Genomic DNA, 20,235 nt, shown 5'->3' with positions numbered 1-20,235 from the left:
TGAAAAAAAGTGACCTGGAGTGGAAAAAAACTATCGCATATCCCTTCTTTGTTTATGTAAATAAGACATATATTTCTTCCCAATGAAAATACACACAAATTATTGTAGGCCTGTACTATTATTTAAATCTACATGCAGTGAAAGGTTTCGGTCAAAATTTTTTTTTTTCAGTCAGTAGAAGTTGAGCCCGAAACCTTTAAGATGGAAAGGGAGCGAAATGCCATGTGAGCTAAACAAACAAGACGCACAAGGTTAACAAAAAAAAAATATTTATTGAAACCCCCTGAAGGGTCTATGAGAAATTGAGAATCCCTGCACTAAGCAAGTGTTCCAATTAAGTGAAATACAATCACATGGCTAAAATATTTTGTGTGGTCTACAAAATTATCTTTAAAGAACTTGTGTCATGTAGAACCAATTTTGCATGAGTGATCCATTCCCATGAAGTTAACACAAAATATCTTGACGCTCAAGAGATGAATACTTGAGGATGGCTGCGACAATCTTTTCTTTATCTCTGGTTGGGAATGCTTCCAACAGGACTCCATCTTTGTAGAATTGGAAAAGAGGCACAGCCTGCACCAATTGAATTACTATTTTCAGCACAAATGATACACGATTTAATACCTACTCCCATATATAGAGAAGATTGAATCATCCAAAAAGGAGCAGGGAGAAACGAGGATATTTCGAGAGATATTAAAAAAAGAATAAACACTCAAATTGGTACCCAAAGAATCTCTAATAAATTTTTATTCTCTAAAAATCCTCAAGAGTTATTCACGTTGGACATATTGGTTCTTTTGTCATTTTGAAGAGGAACTAATTTATCTTATAGTAATATTTTTTACCTAATTGAACATTATGGAGGCACCAATTTGTCTTTATGAGAATAATTCTTGAGGACTTCTAGTGAATAAAAATTTATTGGGACCGAACTGTCTGATTTAAAATTCTGAGGATTCTGTGAAGAATTACAAAGACATGTCATAACAAACTAAAGAGAGATACCCTAATTCTTAGTCGCTCTGCAACCTCGGATTGCTCATCATACTCGTCCATTACCTGCAAGGAATAGCATTATAAAAGAGTTTCTAGATAGCATGAGTGCTCAGTCCAGTAATCAACAAAAGATAAGAATCACTGATGTTTATATATACTAACATTATGCTTTAGAAAAATAACCGGGGCTTCATCATCACCAGCCTTCTTGCACAACTTGGCAAAACCCTGCTCTATATATTTGCAGCTTCCACAAGAGGTGCGGTAGAAATCTACCACCACCAAAGATCCTGTTCCTTTAGCCTTGTCCAGAATCCTGCAGAACTCTTCATCCGTCGTGAATTCCCTTACACAATCAACGGGACACAGGTCCTCATCTTCATCAGGAAAGTCTTCTTGATGTTCATCTGCAACAACTCCTGTTCTACTACAAGGGCATAATGTGCGCCTCATCAATTTCAAAGGCTTAACTTTTGTGTCACCAAGACAAAGTTTGCCACGATGGTGCCTTGAAAACAAGCTGAAAACCACATGGGAAATCCTAGAATCAGCTGGCTCCTTCAAGTGCTCTCTGAAACAGGCAGAGGAATAGGTATGCAAAATATCCTGCCTGGGATTTACAACCTGTGGCATCTTTTATTTGTATGGCTTGTGATCAAAATGTTATAATCCTTGCTGCTAGCTGTTGGTATCTCTTAGAAAGGGCTAATAAAGTTGAGCATAAGTGTACATGACTTTCACTTTCCCAAGCTAGATTGATTACGATTTACAAATGAAATGTCGCAAGTCGATACACGCCACCTATTTGGAAAATGAAAATAAATAAAAGATTATAAATGGTTGTGATTCAGTAGCAACTAGTGATGAATAAATTACTAAGATTAGAACAAAGCCACTGAAGGGTTAAGCATTTGAAGTGAATCAGCAAGAGTTGTAGTTTCAAACTAGTAGTATTTTGATTTGATGTATGCGAATTGTATTTAGATCTAACTTGGGATCGTGAGGGAGGGCCGTCACTACCTACCTCCTAAGCTCTACCTAACTAATGCTTTTTCAGAAGGTACTTAACTTGATCCATTGGTGAATCTTAATTTGAGCAAAAACAAGATAGCAATGATGTCTTACCTGGGAAACACATCGGTGCCTTTAATTTGCAGATAAAAAGACAAGATGCTCTCAGAATCAATTTCGGATTGGTGTCAAAAGAGAAGAGAATAGCAAGCAAGGAAGAAGGCGTAGTTTCTTTTGCTTTGGTATTGGAGGGGATTTGTCCAAAAGCACGCTTTTGCGATATCTCTCTGCACAATTAACTTCAAATGGGAACAAGACACGCACCCACCATATCCTCCCTGTTTTTCCAATTATTCTTTATCTTATTATTAATATTTATTATTATTTTCGTTGTGACATGTAATTCTATTGCAAAAGTCAATAATACATCAAAGGTGTTTGTTTCGGTACAATGATAAATTCATACGTACCGATACGTTAAGAACGTGGATAAATAACAAAACGACACATGGACTATATTTTCCACGTCAGCATCTAATCTTTTTTTAAAAAATATATATCATATCAATACTTTTACTAAAATACCCTTATAATTTAAAAAAAAATAAAAAAAATATTTTTTAAAATGTTATGAAAAGACTTAAATATCTTTTTTTATGTTAGACAAAATCTACCCCTTTAAATTAATCAAATTTTAAAATTCAACTAATTTTAATCTTATAATTTCAAACTTTAAATAATTTAAAAAATAAAACAAAAACACATTTGATTATTCATCCACACTAATAGGAAGATATGACTCATAGGAAGAGGAAGATATGGCAAGAGATCATAATCAGATAAACCAAACCTTGAGGCTTGAAGAGAACATGAAAAAAGCATGTCTTTAGATTGGCATTGTTTTCAGTTACAGGCTGCAAAGGCAGTAGAACTTAATTATTAATTACACAAGTCAAGGAAATAATTTCAGCTCCATTCAGAAGAAGAAAATCAAATCCTCCCTAAATTCACTCTCTCCAATGAATAAGAGTGCTACAAAATTTAATTCATAGTATCGGAATATAGATGCAGCAACTTTCAGGCATCAAATTAAAAGAAATTAAACCATTCAACTTTTGAATTTGCGCTGCTTGTTTGATAAATGTGCATGCATTTGTTTGAAAGCAAAACTAATTGTGCAGCAGCTTGGCTTAATCTTTGAACTAAAAGCATACTAGGTTTGGTACTTTAACCTAGCATTATATTTTATTAATGTTGTCTTACTTCATAACCAAATTCATTCCTGTCAATTTCAATAAGATTTCATGGATAAATTTTCAAGTAACATTCCTTTTCATCAGAATCAGCAGCAGAGACATAAACCATAGTACAATCTTAGTCATAGTCAACATATGCACAAAGGTTAATAAATTAAAAGCACATGTAAGAGTAAATAAACATAGAAATATTGTGAAAAACCCAAAGTCTACTTTGACAAGTAAAAATCTAATTTTTCATTTCATAGTACACCTACATAATAAATAGACGATCAAGTGAGAAATGAAGCACTATGTTAGCTCCACCATGATAGATGAAATTAGAATATATTTTGAATATATTTTGAATCTAACTCTAGTCTCATTATTGATGAGAATGGAAATTAATAATAATAACTTTTTTGTTAAGCAATTATTGTCCCATCTGAACCAAATTAGATGCTTATATGCTAATAAAGTACTAGTACTACTTGATCCCCTACTAATGTTCTCCATGATGATAGAACCAAAAGCATAAGTAAAAACCTAAGCACACAGAGTAATTAACATCAAGATATTTCCATCTTTGAAACAAATTTAACCAACCAACGAAATATAAACTAACCTGAAGAAATTTCTTATAATTAGTTAAGATTTGGAAAAGTTCCTACGACTAATCACATTTCCAAAATACATATGATGAGTTTTTAACAAAAGTGCTAATTAGTTTCAATTAATCTAGTTTCTTCTTCCCAGCATTCTCTTCAAAAGTTTTGTTGCTTCAAGCTTGCACACCAACATTTGTTGGAGAAGTAGAATCTAAATCAGCCTCAAAGTTTTTCATTAGATGGTCGACTAGGCTTTTCTCACAACTCTCCGATAAAAAATGTTCTGATTATAATTTGCACTCACTTCAATAATTTAGATTAGTTCTTTCTATGCTTCACATTCCAAATACAAAGTGGATCATACAAAAAGGATTTGTAAGTGGATCATACAAAACAGCAGCACAGCAGAGCAGCCAGAGCTAATCAATAATCAATTAATCATTCAATAAAAACACAAAACACTAATGGTAGCAGGGAGCATAAAAAAAACCAGGAAGAGGGTTTGATTTCTGAACAGAGCATAAAAAACGAATAACCAGTACTACCAGTGAGCACTGACCTTCGACGGACGCCGGAGAGCGGTTGAGCACGACGAACGACGGCGACCAGACGAAGACCAGAGGACGACCACACGATTGGGGAATGAGAGGTGTTCGAGAATTGAAGGCTAGCAGACGAAGACGAGGTTGAGTGAGGGGCTAGGGCTACTCGCAGTTCTGCTGAAGGAAGAAGATTGGAGAAGGAGATGGGGGCGCAGTGGCTCGATGGACGAAGAGAAGACCCTGTGTGCGACGGACGGACAGACGAAGAGAGGTAAGGGTTCTCAGACCTTGCTTCTGAGTTCTGTAGAAGGGGAGAAGGGGCTTGGCTCAGCCACTGAACTGAAGTGTTTTTTGTTTTTAGATAACGAAACGGCGCCGTTTGGGGGAATCGGCCAAGTTCCAAGTTCCAAGTTCCAAGTTCTATCCCACAGACCGGTTCTTAAACAGTTCAGCAGCTCGGGTCCGGTTTTGGAGGCATCAATTTTTCGAAACAAAACGAACCGTTTGTGCTGCCAATTCACGGTTGAACCGATTAGATTGACCAATCCTATCCAATTTTTAGAACCCCAGGTATGAATGACTATGAGAAATTAGAGTTTAAAGATAAGTATAATAAGATTTAGAGTAAAAGACAAATAAGTTCCTAACCTTTTAAAATGAGGACATTTTTGTTTCTTAAGATTGAAAAATACATCTCGATCCCTCACGTTTTAAAACAGCGGACAATTATACTCTTCTGTCCGTTTTGGGCCAAAAACGACAACAGAACCAGCTGACATAGAAGGACAGTAAATGACCTGATCGTTACACTTGATCAAGTGGATTGGGACAATTTTTTAGGGGACAAATTAGTCCCTTAACTCTATGCAAACGCCACTATTGATGATCACTCTCACTCTCACTCTCACTCTTCAATTCTCACCCTTACCAACCATGCCTCTTTTTCTATTGGCCGTGCTTTCTACCCTTCCAAGATCCCAACAAAATCTTCCTTTTCTTCCAACCCTTTACCGTTCTCAACCTCCTTCATCTTCTCCGTTGCACCATTCAAACACCTTCTCCCTGGCCATGGTTTTGTGTTCTTGTTCTCACCTTTTGAAGGAGCAAACGGGGTTAGCTCAGCTCAGCACCTTGGCCTCTTCAACTTGACCAACAATGGTAACCCCAAAAACTATGTTTTTGGGATTGAGTTTGATGTGTTCAAGAACCAAGAATTCAATGACATCAATGATAACCATGTGGGTTTGGATGTGAATTCTCTTACTTCTTTGGCCTCACACGATGCTGGATTTTGGGTCAGTGGAAAACATGATGAAAAGTTTAAGGAATTGAAGCTTAACAATGGTGAGAACTATCAAGTGTGGATTGAGTATTCAGATTCTAGAGTTAATGTAGCAATGGCTATTGCAGGGAAAAGAAGGCCTAATAGGCCTTTGATTAGTGAACTTGTGAATCTTTCTGATGTCTTTTTGGATGAAATGTTTGTGGGATTTTGTGGGGCAACAGAGCAACTTATTGAGAGTCACAAGATTTTGGCATGGAGCTTTAGCAACTCAAATTTTTCGATCGGCGATGGTTTGGTGACTACGAATTTGCCTTCATTTGGTTTTGTTTCAGGGATCAGTTTTGGAATTCTTATCTTTGTTATTGGTAGTGCAGCTATGGTGTTTGTTGTTTTGCTCAAAAGAAAAAGAAGCAAAAGAATGGAGGAAGAGGGAGATATTGAAGACTGGGAATTAGAGTATTGGCCACACCGTATTAGTTATGAAGACATTTATGCTGCAACTAAAGCATTTTCAGAACAGAATATAATTGAGTTTGGAGGTATGCTGAAGGATGTGGCTATGGGGGTATTGTATTTGCATGAGAGTTGGAAAGTTAAGGTGTTGCATAGGGACATAAAAGCAAGCAATGTATTACTTGAGAAGGATATGAATGCAAGGTTGGGGGATTTTGGACTCGCCCGGATGCATCATCATGAGCAGATACCTAACACCTCTCGAGTGATCGGAACGGTTGGCTACATGGCACCGGAACTGCTAAGAACCGGGAGAGCCTCGAGCAGCGGCCATGGCTTCCACCTTGCATTTTCATGAAATAGGGCTCACTGCGGCGTCGTTTTGGCCTTAAGGGACGAACTTGTCCATTAAAAATTCATCCCAATCCACCTCATCAAGTGTAACGGTCAGGTCATTCACTGTTCCTCCATGTCAGTTGGCTCCGTTGCCGTTTTTGGCCCAAAACGGACGGAAGGGTATAATTGTCCGCCGTTTTAAAACGTAGAGGATCGAAATGTATTTTCTAATTTTGAGGGACGAAAATGTCCCCGTTTTAAAAGGTCAGGGACCTATTTGTCTTTTACTATAAGATTTAAGCAATCTCCTTTACTGTAGATGAATAATCAAATGCATTTTTTTATTTTTTAAATTATTTAATGTTTGAAATTATAAGATTAAAATTATTTTAAAATTTGACTAATTTTAAGAGGTAGTTTATGTCTAACATAAAAAAATATTTAAGTCTTTTTATAAAATTAAAAAATATTTTTTATTTTTATTAAATTAAAAGTTTGTTTTAGTAAAAATATTGATATAATATATATTTTTTTAAAAAAATAGATGTTGACGTAAAAATCATAGTCTACATGTCATTTTGTTATTTGTTCATATTTTTAAGTATCGATACATATAAATTTTTTATCGAAGTAAAAATTTTTGATATATTATTGACTTCTGTAATAGAATTATACGTCACAACGAAAATAATAATAAATATTAATAATAAGATAAAAAATAATCGAAAAAACAGGGAGCATATGGTGAATGTGTGTCTTGTTTCATTAGGGGTGAATGCGGATCGGATCGGATCTAATATTTGCAGTTTTTTAAGTTTGGATCCAATTCGATCCAAACCGATAATATGCGCATCGGATCGGATATCGGATATATTCGCAAAACATAAAAATATTTTTAAAAGTTTATTTTTATTAAAAAATATCAAAAAAATATTTTTTTCACTCTTTTAAACATGTTTACTATTAAAATATTATTAAACATACTTTTCTTAAACAATAAAAATAAAATAATACAACATATATGATAATTATTAGTTGAAATAAAACATAAAAAAATATTTATTTATTTCTCCGGATCCACAGATATGCGGATACCTACCTAAAATCAGCAATCTGATCCTATTAGTATACGAATCTGATATGATCCAATAACATTGCCGATTGGATCCATATCCGCAATATTTGGATCGGATTCGGATAAACACCATAGATATGTAGATCCGATCCGATCTATAAACACCCTTAATTCTCATTCGAAGTTAATTGTGCAAAAAATATTGCAAAAGCGCGCTTTTGGACAAATCCCATCTAACACTAAAGCAAAAGAAATTACACATTCTTCCTTACTTGTTATTTTCTTCTATTCTGACACCGATCCGAAATTGATTCTTAGAGCGTTTTGTTTTTATTTGTAAATTAAAAGCATCGATGTGTTTTTCAGGTAAGACATCATTGCTATCTTATTTTTACTCAAATTATAATTCATTACTGGATCAAATTAAGTACCTTTTGAAAAAGCATTAATTAGGTAGGACTTAGGAGTTAGGTAATAATTCTATAGTCCTATCTCACAAGTTCGAATTAGATCCAAATACAATTCGCATACATCAAATAAAAATACTAGTGATTCATAACTACAACTCTTTCTTATTCATTTCAAATACTTACTCTTTCAATGACTTTGCTCAAGTAAAGAATGACTTTAAATATTTTGTTTTGTCTAATAAAGTAAAATTAAAGGTTAAATCTGTAATTTTATTAATATTTGCATATATTCTCTTAGTTTTCATCTCATCTTTAAGGAGAAAAATTTTTTTATGGATCCAACATCTTTTTTTTTCTTCCCACTTAGTTTTCTTCCCTCATCCAAAAAACAAAAAAAAACTATTTTTTCATCTTTTTTCTTTCTTGACATTTTCTTTTCCTTCGTATAGCAAATGAACATCCCATCCAATAAAGATATACATGTTTTCATACACTAGCCCAATAATAAAGTCAGGTCCAAAGTAAACAAGCACAACACACACAAAAAAAGTCTAGAAAATTTTTTTCGTCAGTCCTGTTGAGTCTGCAATGAAATTTAGACTTCTAATAGATACAAAATAATATGAAATTGAACACTACCTACAATAATGCACTAACTATAACAAATCCAATATAAGAAAATATGATGTGAATTAATTTTCTTTCTTATTTTTCATGATGTTTTAATTACAATGCTAAAGAAATATATATAGTATCATCTATGCTATAATTTCAATGAATAAGAATAAAATCCTCCTATGAAAATTTCCTACAAGTTCTATCCTATTAAAACTCCTTGCAAACCTTATTTTGCTCCCAAAGTTTGCTCTTAGCCTTCCTGTATTCTCACAATTATTGTTGAGTCTGCAACAGAATTTAGACTTCTAATAAATACAAAGTAATATAAAATTGAATACTATTCGCAATAATGCACTAACTATAACAGAACCAATATGAAAAAATATGATGTGATTACTCTATATAATATGATGTGAATTAATTTTCTTTCTTATTTTTTTTATAATGTTTCCAATTATAATGCTACAGAAATATATATAGTATCATCTATGCTATAATTTCAATGAACCAGAATAAAATCCTCCTATGAAAACTCCCTACAAGTTCTTTTCTATTAAAACTCCTTGCAAACCTTATTTTACTCCCTAAGTTTGCTCTTAACCTTCATGTATTCTCACAATTATTGTTGAGTTTGCAGTACAATTTAGACTTCTAATAGATACAAAGTAATATGAAATTAAACACTGCCCATAATAATGCACTAACTATAACAAAGACAATATGAGAAAATATGATGTGATTACTCTGTAGTCTATATAATATGATGTGAATTAATTTTCTTTCTTAATTTTCATGATGTTTCAATTAAAATGCTACAGAAATATATATAGTATTATCTATGATATAATTTCAATGAACAAGAATAAAATTCTCTTATGAAAACTTTCTACAAGTTCTCTCCTATTAAAACTCCTTGCAAACCTTATTTTACTCCCTAAATTTACTCTTAGCCTTCTTGTATTCTCACAATTATTGTTAAGTCTACAACAGAATTTAGTCTTCTAATAGATACAAAGTAATATGAAATTGAACACTACCTACAAATACACATTAACTATAACAAAGCCAATATGAGAAAATATGATGTGATTACTCTATATAATATGATGTGAATTAATTTTCTTTCTTATTTTTCATGATGTTTCAATTGCAATGCTACAAAAATATATATAGTATCATCTATGCTAAAATTTCAATGAATTAGAATAAAATTCTCCTATTAAAACTACTTGCAAACCTTATTTTACTTCCTAAATTTGCTCTTAGCCTTTTTGTATTCTCACAATTCTCTACCTCGGTCACAATTTGAAAAAGTAACTCAAATTTTGAATGAACAAATTGTAGTAGTCGTATCCAATTGCACCATCTTAACAATGACTGTCTATGTATCCTTTACTAGGATCTAATGAAACATAGTTCCGTTATTCGCCATTTATTACTTAACATGGAATAATGTTGAGTAAATCCAAGCAATGCTGGTATTTGTTTTCCGACACTACTTTAGTCAACATGTCTGCTGGATTTTTGTTTGTGTGTACCTTCACGAGAGAAATGTTATCTTTCTCTATAACATCATGCACAAAGTGATACCTAACATCAATATGCTTGGTACGAGCATGATGAACCTGATTTTTAGCCAAATGAATCTCATTTTGGCTATCACAACTAAGATTCACACAGTCTTGCTTAAAACCCAAATAATCTAAAAAGCCCCTTAACTACAATGCCTCCTTTACCCCCTTCTGCTACTATAATGTACTTAGTCTCTATAGTAGATAGTGCCACTGTAGCTTGTAACATCTATAGCCAACTAACCGGAGCACCATATATTTTATATACATAACTAGTTGTAGATCGTCGTCTGTCTAGATCACCAGTATAATCAGAATCAACAAAATCGCTAATTTAACATGATGATTTTCCACCAAAGCATAAACCTGTGCCAATGGTACCCTTCAAGTATCTTAATATCCACTTGACCGCTTCCCAATGTGTCTTCCCCGGATTCACCATAAACCTATTAACAACACTAACTGCTTGTAAAATGTCTGGGCGTGTGCGCACCATAGCGTACATTAGGCTGCCTACAGCACTTGCGTAAGGTACATTGTCCATGTAAGCCTTATCTTCTGCTGTTGTAGGAGATTGTTTACCTGAGAGCCTGAAATGTGGAGCCAATGGAGTCACCACCGACTTAGCATTTTTCATCCCAAACCTTTCGATAACCTGTTCAATGTAGCCTTTTTGGCTCAGGAACAATTTTCGACTTGATCCCTCTCTTCTAATCTCCATGCCTAAAATTTTTCTCGCAGCACCCAAATCTTTTGTTTCAAACTCTTCACCAAGTTGAAATTTTAACCTATTTATCTCCACCTTGCTCTTGGAAGCAATGAGCATGTCATCCACATACAATAAAAGATAGATATAATCACCTCCAGGAAGCTTATATACGCAACAATCATAGTTACTTCTAAAGAAAACTTGTTTTAAAATAAAGAAATAAAATCGCTTGTACCACTATCGAAGGGATTATTTTAATTCATAGAGTGATTTCTTCAAGCGACAAACTTGACCTTTTTTAATCTCAACCTTGAAACCTTCAGGTTGATACATGTAAATTTCTTCCTCTAAATCACCGTGTAAGAACATTGTCTTCATATCTAGTTATTCTAACTCAATATCGCCATGAGCTACAAGACTTAAAACATCCGAATGGAAGTGTGTTTCATCACAGGAGAAAATATCTCATTATAATCAACTCCTTCTTTCTGTGCGAATCCCTAAGCCACTAACCTAGCCTTGAATTTTGTACCATCCGATTTAGTAGGATCTTATTTTCTTTTATACACTCACTTGCAACCAATAGCAGTCTTTCTCACAAGCAATGGGACCACCTCCCATGTCTTGTTTTTATGAAGAGACTGCATCTCTTCTTCCATAGTAACCAACCAGCTCTCACTATCCTTATTTTTAGCTTGTTTGAAGGTGACTGGCTCATCATCCTCCACTGAGAGTGCATACTCTACCAAATTTAATTGCCCATAATGCATTAGAGGCCTGTCTGATTCAAGCTTCTATACGAGTTTGTAATTTCTCTTTGGCATAGTGGATACCAATGAATCTTGTTGTTGCTGTTGTAATACATGTGTATTTTTTCACTGAATCTCTTCATGATCAAGTTCATCATCTTCCTCATCTTCGTGAGTAGTATTAAGATGCTCCAACTAAACATGACTAGAGTCTATTAGTTGTTTTTTAGACTTTATCTCCACCACTTGAGTGTTTATAGTTTTTCTAACATCACCATCATTTGGTGTCATAATTTTAGGCAAAGCTACTATGGATCTTTCATTAAAGGTCACATCCCTACTAATTACAAACTTAGAATCACTTACGCTCCAAAGACGATAGCCTTGAACCCCTCTTGGATACCCCAAAAAGATTGTCTTCATAGCTCTTTCATCAAGTTTATTGTCTTTGACATGATAATAACCCGTGCATCCAAAGACTCTGAGTTTTTCGTAATCTTCATGTTTCTCTGACCACACCTTATAAGGTGTGGCTCCATCTAAAGAAGAATGTGGAGATCATTTCATTATGTAGCACGCTGTAGCAACTGACTCAGCCCACCATTCTCTGCCTAACCTAGAATTAGACCGCATACACCTTGCATTCTCAAGTAGTGTACGATTCAGTCTTTCCGCGACTCGATTCTATTGTGGTGTGTCTCTAACTGTCCAGTGTCTCACAATACCTTCCTGATCACAGAACTCTTTGAAAAGTTTTTAGCTTCCCACCTGTTCTATTTTCAACCATTTCTCTCCACTGCTTAAAAGTTTCGAATACCTCATTCTTATACTTGAGGAAGTAAACCCAAGCATACCTTGAATAATCATCAACAAACATAACAAAGTACATGGAACCACCCTTGGAAGTAACTTTAGCCGGACCCCAAGCATCAGTATGCACGTAGTCTAACAACCTATGCTTTTGTGTTTGCTTGTAGAAAATTTCACCCTGTGTGCCTTTCTATATACACAGCATTCACAAAACTCAATTTGTGGTTTCTTCATATTTTTCAGCAAATCTTTTTCGCTAAGCAATGATAGACCCTTTTCTGACATATGCCCAAGCCGCAGGTGCCAAATTCTCGTGCAGTCTGTTTGGTCTTTACTTTCACCAATTTCAATTGCTAGCTCACCTGTAACAGTTGTCTCCAAAAGAGGATAAAGATTACCATAACGAACCCCCTTCATCATTAACAAAAAATCACGAACAACTTTTAAAACCTCATTTTAGCAATAATTTTGCAATCATTTTTCTCTAACAGAGCTATAGATATCAGATTTTTTCGCAAGTCAGGAATATGTTTCACATCCTTTAAGGTTTTTACAACTCCATCATTCATCTTGATTCTTATAGTACTTACTCCTACAGTTTTGCAAGTATGATTGTTGCCCATCAAAACTGTGCCGCCATTAATGCTTTGATAGGTAGTAAACCACTTCCTATTTGGACACATATGGTGAGAAACTCCAGAATCAAGCATCTACTTATTAGATATCTCGTAAGAATCATATATTACATAGTAACAATCTTCATCATCATTTGAGATGTAACTTGCTTCTTGTTTTTCTTTTGAGTTATCATTGTTCTGTTTCTTGGAATTTATCTTTTTATTTGGGCAATTTGCTTTAAAATATCCAGACTCACCACATTTAAAGTATGTTCTCTCCACATGAGGTCTAGATTTTAGCCTAAACTTTTCATGCTTACCTTTTCCTCTTTCATTACTCCTTCCTCTAGCTGCAAACAATCCTTGTGCTTGATCATTATACTCTCTTCCATTTGAAGATGACATTATGCTCATAGTAACCTTACGTATATCATCCGCTAAAAGTGATGCCCTCGTCTCATCCATGGTCAGAGTGTCACCCACCAGCATCAAAGTCTGCACCAGATTTTCATAGGACTTTGGTAATGAAAGTAATAATATGAGTGCCTGATCCTCATCATCAATCTTCACATCTATATCCTTTAAGTTTGATATAATCCTATCAAACTTATTAATATATTTTCGGATTGAGGTACCTTCCTCCATCTTGTCTGTATACAATTTGGATTTTAAGTAGATCCTGTTAGTTAGAGTCTTTGTCATGAAGTTACTCTCTAACTTTAACTAGACACCTGCTGCAGTTGCTTCTTCATTCACCAAGAAAGCAACATCCCTCTCAAGGCATAAGATTATCGCAGCATGCGCTTCAAGATCTAATTCTTCCCCATCCTCATCCTTCATATCCTTTGGTTTTTGCTCTTTTCCCGCCAGTACCTTGTGCAATTTATGTGATATAAGCAAATTTTTTATCTGCATCTTCCAATAGAAAAATTATTTTTTTCCATTAAACTTATTGATTTCATATTTGCCTACTTTGATATTTTTACTAGTAGAAGCCATTGTATTTAAACTTGAATTTTACCACTCAAATAATGAATAACATAATATTAGCTCTTGATACCAATTGTTGAGTCTGCAGTGGAATTTGGACTTTTAATAGATACAAAGTAATATAAAATTGAATACTACTCACAATAATGCACTAACTATAACAAAGCCAATATGAGAAAATATGATGTGATTACTCTATATAATATGATGTGAATTAATTTTCTTTCTTATTTTTGATGATGTTTCAATTACAATGCTACAGAAATATATATAGTATCATCTATGCTATAATTTTAATGAACAAGAATAAAATCCTCCTATGAAAACTCCCTACAAGTTCTCTCTTATTAAAACTCCTTGCAAACCTTATTTTACTCCCTAAGTTTGCTCTTAGCCTTCTTGTATTTTCACAAGTCCGACCTACACGAAAAATGGATCCATTGGTTTGTACATCCGACCCACGTTCAAAATCTTAACTGCACCTACAGATCCACCCACAATTCAAATATGAGATCTTAACAACCCTTAAATAAAAGAAGAAGTAACCATCCACCATTATAGGTGGATAAGTTACTAAAAGATAGCAATCCTATCTTTCTTATTGTATAAATACATCATCAAACTCAAGTATTTCTTGATCCTAATATACTTAAACCTGCTTAAAATTCTTGCTAATTTAAGTATCGGAGTCCCTTACAAGTACCACTCTCCATTCTCACTCGATGACCTCGGACGGCTTCGTCCCATTAGAGAATACATCGACACCACCATCAAAAGGCATCTAAACCTCTCGTTCATGTCCAAATCAGCAATATCAGATAACCCCCAAAACAACATGCTTCCCTATGTGTTGCTTGACCAGTGGTCACTGGTCACCAAATTCCCCCGTTCAAGTGGCACAACTCCTTGCCTCACGCAGCCATCATGTGACTATCGTCACAAGACCATCCACACCAGCATTCACATTCTCCACTTTTCTTCCGACCAGGTAGGCCTCTACTATACGTGCTTGTACAAAATTTTATAATTTTTTTTTTAAATATACCAAAAATATTGATATTTTAAGTATTTTAGTCATTGATTTTAATTTATATATTACATATATTTTTATAATCAAGATTAATAACTAAACCTATTAGAACACCCATATAGAATATCTAAATTGTTTTCAATTTTATTTGAGCACTTTAACTAAAATAGCAATTTTTTTTAATAATTAGTCAATAATATTTAAAAATATAGTATTGGACAATTAGACTAAAAATATTAAACTATTAACAAAAAACACTAGCCAATACAAATTAAAATTATTAATCCTCAACATTTTTTTTATTTTATATATCTGGCTAAGCCATGTTAAAATCAATTTCTTATGTGTTCCTCTGACAAGGTCTACACAATGATAACAAATAAAAAAAGTTTTTATTATAATTGGGTTCACGTATCAGAATAAATAAGTCAATTTTTTTAAGAGAAAATAAGAAAATTTGAATCCGTAACTTTTTAGGTGGGTATAGAGAGACTATGCCATTTGAACTATAGCTTGTTGGCTAAATAAGTTCATCTCAAACCATATCTTCAAAGAGTAATTCAAATATATTTATTTAAGTGACCTTTCAATAATGGCCAATTATTAGTATTTTTGGGATTAATAATTCAATGAGATTGAGGCACATCATCACATACATCATCAATAGACAGTCTACAATTGCAAATAAGCTTAATCCAACTCCCACATAGCAGGATTAGGAAAGGCAAATCCAGATATATTTATAGTTGACTTTCCATCAGGTGCAACTGGATCATATGGTGAATCTTCTCCAAACTCAATTGGCATTGACTTCCAGTATAAACTTGGCTCCCACTCTGCTTTTTTTAGCACTTTCAATATCTCCTTTACCACTGTCATGCTTGCCTCAGATGTTAAATGAATTCCATCACTATGAAATAATAATTAGTAACCAAAGTTACCAATAGAACACTACTGAATCAAATAATATTGATGGAATTGAAATAATAATGATTATACTTTACATGAAAGAAATCTCTTGCCAATCTTTTCTTGTTTGGATTGCAGACCAGAGATCAATGGCCTTGATGTTCATTTTGCGGGACAGTGACAACAATGCTTCGGAATATACTCGACAAGCTTCATTTGTTCTTATCAGATTTCCCTGTGGATCTCTGGTTTAAAGCCATACACTTCATTCGTTAGTATTTGAGATTTTGAGGTTGAAAATCAAATACAACAACAACAACATGTCACTTAGCTTTGTTTGGGAGTTTAACTGGTTTAGAGAAAAACTGAAAGACTGATTTAAATATAATCACATTGAACGAATTTTCAAGTTGGAAGAGACAAATAAACAACAAAAATAATAGAACAAATAAGAATTTTAAAATGGACTTATAAAAATTTCCTAAAGATGAAAAAATATCAAATATATTCTTAAAGAATAGTAATGTTAGATTATACTTCTAAAAAAATTGCAACATTAAACATGTTTCATCCCTATGTTAGTCTTTCATTCGATTTAATCAGGAATTTATAAGTCTAATGTTGTAATTGAATTTTCTATGTTCCTTTTTTTTTTTAACTCAAAAATCTGTATGTTTATTAAATTTTTGTAGAAATTTATTAATCTATCCCAAAATTTTTCAGAGACTTGCTCACAAATAAATAATTCAACAGCCACAACTGTTAATGACATTTGGTAGTGGCAATCGCCATTTAAAAATTTTCTTAGATAAAAAGTTAGACCATCACTGATATATAATCCCTCTATTTGTCGTGATAAGAAACTAGTATATTGACTGGTACTTTCATATCTGTTATTTCATTTTTTCACTTGTTAAATTTAGAGTAAATAATCATGAAAGAATTAGTTGTTAATAAAGAGAATAAAGGAAGGGTTGAAGTTTGGAGATTTAAATTAGGTTATGCTAGATCAAGAAGGTTAATTTGGTAATTTAAATTAATTATTTTTTAAGATTTGGGTTGTTGTATCCAGCAAAATATATTTTTTATGAGTATAATGTTCGTTTTATTTTTCTATAGTTAGATTTATCAAGCGCGTGACTCTTTTATGATTAGAAATAGTTATTTATTCTTAAATTTTACTTTCGAGATAGCAAATTTTTTATAACTTAATTAAAATGCCTTAAATAAAGTGTTGGAAATAATTTAAAAATAATATTTTTTTATAAACTATATATAATAAGAATATTTTAGAGAGAAAAAAATTGTACACCAATCTTTCTCACACTGTCATATATAGTATAGAAGTAGATAAATGTGTAATTACGAAAAGGTTTAAATTGATTATGGAAGACAGACCTATTGTTAACGATTTGTTCCTCATTGATGGGAGGGGTACTAAGAAATACGATGCGGGTCATCTTTGAAAGGCACTGAAATAATCACATGATATAAGTCAAACTCCATAGTGCAAAAAGAACAGATCACAATTAAATCGATTAGTTTTGTTACATCAATTCGAAATACAAAGAACAGAGATTACATGCATCTAACAAAACACCCCCAACTAGATCATTTGAAAGATTTATTACCTGTATATGGAGAGCAATCTTCCTCATATTTTCTATGTATTCTTGAAGAGGCACATGAGGACCAAGGCCATATTTATTTGGAATAACAGAGTCATTGCCACCAAAATACACAATAACCAATGATGGTTGCTTAGTGGCATTCTAATCGTTCAACATTATGTACCAAGCAAAAGGATAAAAGTTTTTAGAGAAATGTTAAATCACAAATGTGTGAAACTAAATGGTAAAAGGAAAAATAATAATAATAATATCTATATCATCAAGCTAAGGCTAAATACCTTGGGAAAAACTTGATCCAGAACCTGAAGAGCACGCCTTGAGTTCCAACCAGCGTATCCTCTCAAAACTATGTCTGCCTGTGTTATGTAAAGAAAGATTTTTATGTTAAACTCATTTCATGCATTATACGTGTACCCCTAACAAGCACATATAAATATGTTCATATATTTTAATAGGTGAAAATTCAGGTGCAGTCGACTTCACGTGAAGTTGATAGTTGAAAGTCGTTAGATGAAAATTTAGTTAAATCAGTCAAATCATCTAACGATTCTCAAGTATCAACTTCACGTAAAATCGATTGCACCTGAGTTTCTACCATTTTAATATGTATATTTTCAAAGAATGATAATACTGAAAAGGTAACACAAGGATACAAATTATCTTATTGTCGTTTCACAATAATTATTTTTCCAAATGATAACTAACAAGCATGTCTATATATGTCAAACGACCAAAATTATTTTTTCATTTTTTATGAAAAAAGACTATCGAAAATAATACCGTGATAAAATAATATCAAAAAGATACGAATTACAAATAAGTACTCAAATATTTTAAAACATGAAAAGATTAACCAACTATTAGATATGTATTTTCAAAAAAAAATTTAGAAATTAGATTTTAATATGGTTATTTATAAATATTATTAAAAAATGATACATTTTCAATTCATCTTTAAAATTTGATTAGTTTATCAAGAGAATCTTGTTTTGTTAATGATTTTTTTTTAAAAAGAAGAAAAATATAAAAATAAAATTTTGTTCCGATTTTTTGTATGGTCTTTATAAATAGTTATCCGAATGTTTCTACAAAAGTTTAAAACAAATACAAAAGTTGTTTGCTAAATCTAAAAATCATTTTTCACTTAAAAAATATTATAGTTTTCATTTTTTCTTTATCACATTTTAAAATCTTTTATATACTTATTTATTATTCATATTTTTTAAAATTATTTTTGTTAACAATATGAAGTTTTGAATTTCATTTTTTATCTTATTAATATGTATTCAACATACATTTTATATAAATAATTAATTTACTAATAGATCATTATATATATATGACATGATGCTATATAAAAGTTACAATAACAGATCAATAATTCTCTAATTAAGTTGTAAAACCAATTAGAGAAGAGATGTTTTAAGGACCAAAACTTTCATATCTATAGAAACTTTTATGGGATAAGTATGATTTTGGTCCCAAAAGTTTTGCGTCAGAATCGAATTCGTCCCTCTTCTGATCTTCTAATTTTTGATTTAGAATCGTCTTTAACATTTTTTTTCATATTAAAATCGTTCTTTTTATTTTTTTGAACAAAAATACCCTCCATCACCAACACCAATTACCTCCTCCACCACCACTACCACCAACACCAACACCACCGCCACAACCTCCACCAACACCAACACCAACACCAACACCAACACCACCAACACAAACACCACCACCAACACCAAGAAAGCAACAAATCAACAAAGAAGCTGATGGTGATTCCTCATAAATTCAAAGCACAAACAAACAGATGCAGAAGGCAGAGACAGCGGCGGACGGTGGTTCCTCATGTGGTGGCGGCGAGGAGATTTTTTCGTATACCCCTCTTCCTTCGTATACCCTTTTCTTTCCCACCCCACAACGCGTTTTCTTCCCCCTCCCCCAACACGCGTTTTCTTTTTTTTTTTAATTTTATAATTTTTATTATTAAAATAGGAATAGGGATAGTTTAGGAATAAAACAAAAATTTTATTAAAAATGACGATTTTATATCAAAAATTAGATGAGGGACGGTTTCGATTTTGACTGAAAACTTTAGGAACCAAAATCATACTTATCTCAACTTTTATCGTTCTATATTAGAAAGTATAATTTTTGTAAAATATCTCTAAATACAAAGTATTAGTTATGATATATTTATACATACTATTATATATATATTTTTTAATAAAATAATTAAATTTATTAAAACCGAGTAACCAAACTTCTTATAGATAGCCATATAATCAACCCTTTTTTTTGTTAATACTAAACATGTATCTTTATACAATAAGTGTATATATATACATATACATATATCAAAAAACGACAAACAACCTTTTATATCAACGATAAATAAATTTTTGACAAATTAAGAATATAAAATTATCCATCACCTTCTAAATCACCAAAGATTTAAATCCTTTTAAAAATTTTATTTGTTCTTATATGTTTTAGACGAAAAAAATTTAAAATTAATCAAAATTTATATATCTTTAAATTAAAAAATAAAAGATTTATTTATTTTTTTCTCTATATATATATATATATTTAAGATGTCATTTGCCTTTTCACGTCATTATATATAAGGAGATTGCATAATGATGAATAT

At 32.5% G+C, this 20,235-nt stretch overlaps 3 protein-coding genes across 10 annotated transcripts in view; 1 reads left to right on the top strand and 2 right to left on the bottom strand.

The window, feature by feature from the left end:
• Positions 1-252: 252 nt before the first annotated feature.
• On the bottom strand, positions 253-4,771 carry LOC107484894 (thioredoxin-like 4, chloroplastic). 8 transcript variants are annotated; one of them, XM_016105443.3, is made up of 7 exons: positions 4,416-4,771; positions 2,864-2,927; positions 2,128-2,351; positions 1,627-1,803; positions 1,165-1,522; positions 1,012-1,065; positions 253-576 (listed from the first exon to the last, which is right to left on the bottom strand). In XM_016105443.3, the coding sequence occupies exons 5-7, from the start codon at positions 1,453-1,455 to the stop codon at positions 448-450; spliced, it is 474 nt and encodes a 157-aa protein (XP_015960929.1). In that variant the 5' UTR covers positions 1,456-1,522; positions 1,627-1,803; positions 2,128-2,351; positions 2,864-2,927; positions 4,416-4,771; the 3' UTR covers positions 253-447. The 8 variants fall into 8 exon arrangements, with proteins under 8 accessions (XP_015960929.1, XP_015960926.1, XP_015960927.1 ...); XM_016105440.3 differs by having other exon boundaries at positions 1,165-1,803; XM_016105441.3 differs by having other exon boundaries at positions 1,165-1,803; positions 2,128-2,300.
• Positions 4,772-5,270: 499 nt separating this feature from the next.
• On the top strand, positions 5,271-6,666 carry LOC107484877 (probable L-type lectin-domain containing receptor kinase VII.2; the record flags this gene model as incomplete). Its single annotated transcript, XM_016105424.3, has 1 exon — positions 5,271-6,666. A coding segment is annotated over one exon (1,224 nt), but the record flags the coding sequence as incomplete, so codon positions are not given.
• Positions 6,667-15,596: 8,930 nt separating this feature from the next.
• Positions 15,597-20,235, bottom strand: part of LOC107484886 (GDSL esterase/lipase WDL1) — a 4,871-nt gene continuing 232 nt past the window's right edge. The window contains exons 2-6 of the mRNA XM_016105433.3: positions 17,870-17,947; positions 17,592-17,732; positions 17,359-17,432; positions 16,056-16,205; positions 15,597-15,961 (exon numbers count right to left, since the gene is read on the bottom strand). Of these exons, the coding sequence (XP_015960919.1) occupies positions 15,742-15,961; positions 16,056-16,205; positions 17,359-17,432; positions 17,592-17,732; positions 17,870-17,947 (663 nt within the window). The 3' untranslated portion in view covers positions 15,597-15,741. The remainder of the gene's footprint in view (positions 15,962-16,055; positions 16,206-17,358; positions 17,433-17,591; positions 17,733-17,869; positions 17,948-20,235) is intronic.

This window comes from Arachis duranensis, chromosome 4 (assembly GCF_000817695.3).
Source record: "Arachis duranensis cultivar V14167 chromosome 4, aradu.V14167.gnm2.J7QH, whole genome shotgun sequence".
Classification (NCBI taxonomy): domain Eukaryota; kingdom Viridiplantae; phylum Streptophyta; class Magnoliopsida; order Fabales; family Fabaceae; genus Arachis; species Arachis duranensis.
The sequence above is the reverse complement of the archived record's forward strand: the minus strand, read 5'-3'. Positions and strand labels throughout refer to the sequence as shown.